This window comes from Coenobita brevimanus, chromosome 33 (assembly GCF_032717465.1).
Source record: "Coenobita brevimanus isolate Jiangsu-jjx chromosome 33, ASM3271746v2, whole genome shotgun sequence".
Taxonomy (NCBI): Eukaryota; Metazoa; Arthropoda; class Malacostraca; order Decapoda; family Coenobitidae; genus Coenobita; species Coenobita brevimanus.
In genome coordinates, this window is record NC_136986.1 from 40,939,370 (window position 1) to 40,941,869 (window position 2,500).

Sequence of the window (2,500 nt, forward strand, 5' to 3'; positions counted from 1 at the left end):
AGAAAAATGGAAAAATGAATATTAAAAGGGGAGAGAGAGAGAGAGAGAGAAATTTCGATTCCAACCTGGCTGTGAGAGCTATAGGAGAGAGGTGTAGATGTCGTGGCAGTCTCTCTCCTTGGGAATGACGAAGAGAGAGAAGGAGAGAAGAAGAAGAGAAGAAAGGAGAGAAGAGGAAGAAAGGAGAGGTGAAAGGAGCGAAGGGAGGAAGAAAGGAGAGGTGAAGGGAGAGAAGGGAGGAAGAAAGGAGAGGTGAAGGGAAAGAAGGGAGGAAGAAAGGAGAGGTGAAGGGAGAGAAGGGAGGAAGAAAGGAGAGGTGAAGGGAGAGAAGGGAGGAAGAAAGGGGAGGTGAAGGGAGCGAAGAGAGGAAGAAAGGAGAGGTGAAGGGAGAGAAGGGAGGAAGAAAGGAGAGGTGAAGGCAGCGAAGAGAGGAAGAAAGGAGAGGTGAAGGGAGAGAAGGGAGGAAAAAAGGAGAGGTGAAGGCAGCGAAGAGAGGAAGAAAGGAGAGGTGAAGGGAGAGAAGGGAGGAAGAAAGGAGAGGTGAAGGCAGCGAAGAGAGGAAGAAAGGAGAGGTGAAAGGAGAGAAGGGAGGAAGAAACGAGAGGTGAAGGGAGCGAAGAGAGGAAGAAAGGAGGGATGAAAGGAGAGAAGAAGACTGAAGAGAAGAGAGAAAGAGAAAAAATGAGAGGAAAGAACAGGAGAGGAAAGAAAAAGATGAAAAATAAAATGCAAACATCAGTATTTCGATTCCAACCTGGCTGTGAGAGCTGTAGGAGGGAGGTGTAGATGTCGTGGCAGTCTCTCTCCTTGGGAATGACGAAGGTGACAGAGAGGAAAGTTTTGCATCGAACCTGTAGTGGAGATCCCTGTGTAGAGAGAGGCAGCTTCTCCACGCCACTGATGTGCATGTGAAGGATCTGTAGAGAGAGAGAGAGAGATTAAAGTTAGTTCTAATTTGATCTACTTTCATTTTTTGTCTTATTCTTTTTTTTAGGCAGATAATAATAATAATAATAATAATAATAATAATAATAACAATAATAAAAATAATAATAATAAAAACAATAATAATGATAAGAGAGAGAGAGAGAGAGAGAGAGAGAGAGAGATTAAAGTTAGTTCTAATATTACGTAGCCCCATCTCACTCATGGATAGATAGAAAGGTAGATGGATAGATAGATATACATGGACAAAGATATATATAAGAAAGATAGATATATAGATAGACAGACAGATAGATAGAAACGGGATTGTGTCTATTCAGTCCAATAATATTAATCCCAATATCGTTCACTCTTCATATTCTCTCTCTCTCTCTCTCTCTCTTCCCGGCGCACATTTCCAGGAATCTTATCAAGGCGAAAGTAGGGTTAAATCTGGCTTTAATATAAAATTCTCTCTCTCTCTCTCTCTCTCTCTCTCTCTCTCTCCCTCCCTCCCTCCCTCCCTCTCTCTCTCTCTCTCTCTCTCTCTCTCTCTCTCTCAGCTATCTTATTATCTTTAATTTAGTGTTTCCTCTCTTTTCTTACTTTCGCAAGCCTGGATGCTCTCTCTCTCTCTCTCTCTCTAATTTCACGTCCTCCGCCCCTGACTCAATCTCCTCTTTTCCACGAATTTAAAGGTAACTCTCTTTTCCTACTTATTTTTTTTTTCTCTCTCTCTCGGAATCCCTATTATGCTCTCCCTCCCTCTTTATCTCCACTATCCCCCTCCCCCCTCTCTCTCTACCTCCCCTCCCTTCCCCTCCCCCCCCCTCCTCCGGCTCTTCCCCACCCATCTCACCTTCCGGGAACGCAGAGAGAGAAAGAGAGAGAGAGAGAGAGAGAGAGAGAGAGAGAGGGGGGGGGGATTGTGAAATATGAAGGGAAGAGAAACAATGAAAGAAAGAAACGAAGACTCTTAAGCTCTCCCCTCTTTTCCCTTTTTTCCTCCCCTCCCCACCCCTCCCCTCCCCTCCTTCACAATCTCCCCTGACACCTATCAATGCTTTCTCTCCCCTCACCCCTCCTTCCCCTCCCCTCATCCCTCCTTTCTCTCTACTCCTCTCCCTCCCTCTCTCCTCCTCCCTCCTTCCCCTCCTCTCATCCCTCCTTTCTCTCTACTCCCCTCTCTCCCTCCCTCCTCTCCTTCCTCCCCTCTCATCCCTCCCTCTCCCCTTTTATCCTCCTTTCTCTCTACTCCCCTCCCCCCTTCCCCTCCTCTCATCCCTCCTTTCTCTCTACTCCCCTCCCTCCCTCTCTCCTCCTCTCCCTTCTCCTCAACCTCCTTTCCCTCCCTTCCTTCCTCCTTCCCTCCCCGATCCCTTTTCTCTCCCCTCACCCCTTCTGCCCTCCCTTACCTTCCTTTTGCCTCCCCTCCCCTCCATTCTCCTCCCTTCCCCTCACTCTCCTTTCTCTCTCCTCCCCTCCCTCCTTTCCCCTCTTCTTCCTTTCTCTCTCCTCCCCTGCCTCCCTCCCCCTTCTTTCTACTCCCCTTCCTTCCCCTTACCTCATTATCTCC

At 47.5% G+C, this 2,500-nt stretch overlaps 1 protein-coding gene across 2 annotated transcripts in view; it reads right to left on the reverse strand.

The window, feature by feature from the left end:
• Positions 1–908, reverse strand: part of Mtmr6 (Myotubularin related protein 6) — an 88,634-nt gene extending 87,726 nt beyond the window's left edge. Inside the window, exon 1 of one of the 2 annotated variants that reach the window (XM_080269432.1) lies at positions 755–908. In XM_080269432.1, the coding sequence (XP_080125558.1) occupies positions 755–908 (154 nt within the window). Of the gene's footprint in view, positions 1–65; positions 134–754 lie in introns of those variants that run through there. The other variant, XM_080269433.1, reaches the window with a different exon arrangement.
• Between the last annotated feature and the right edge of the window lie 1,592 nt (positions 909–2,500).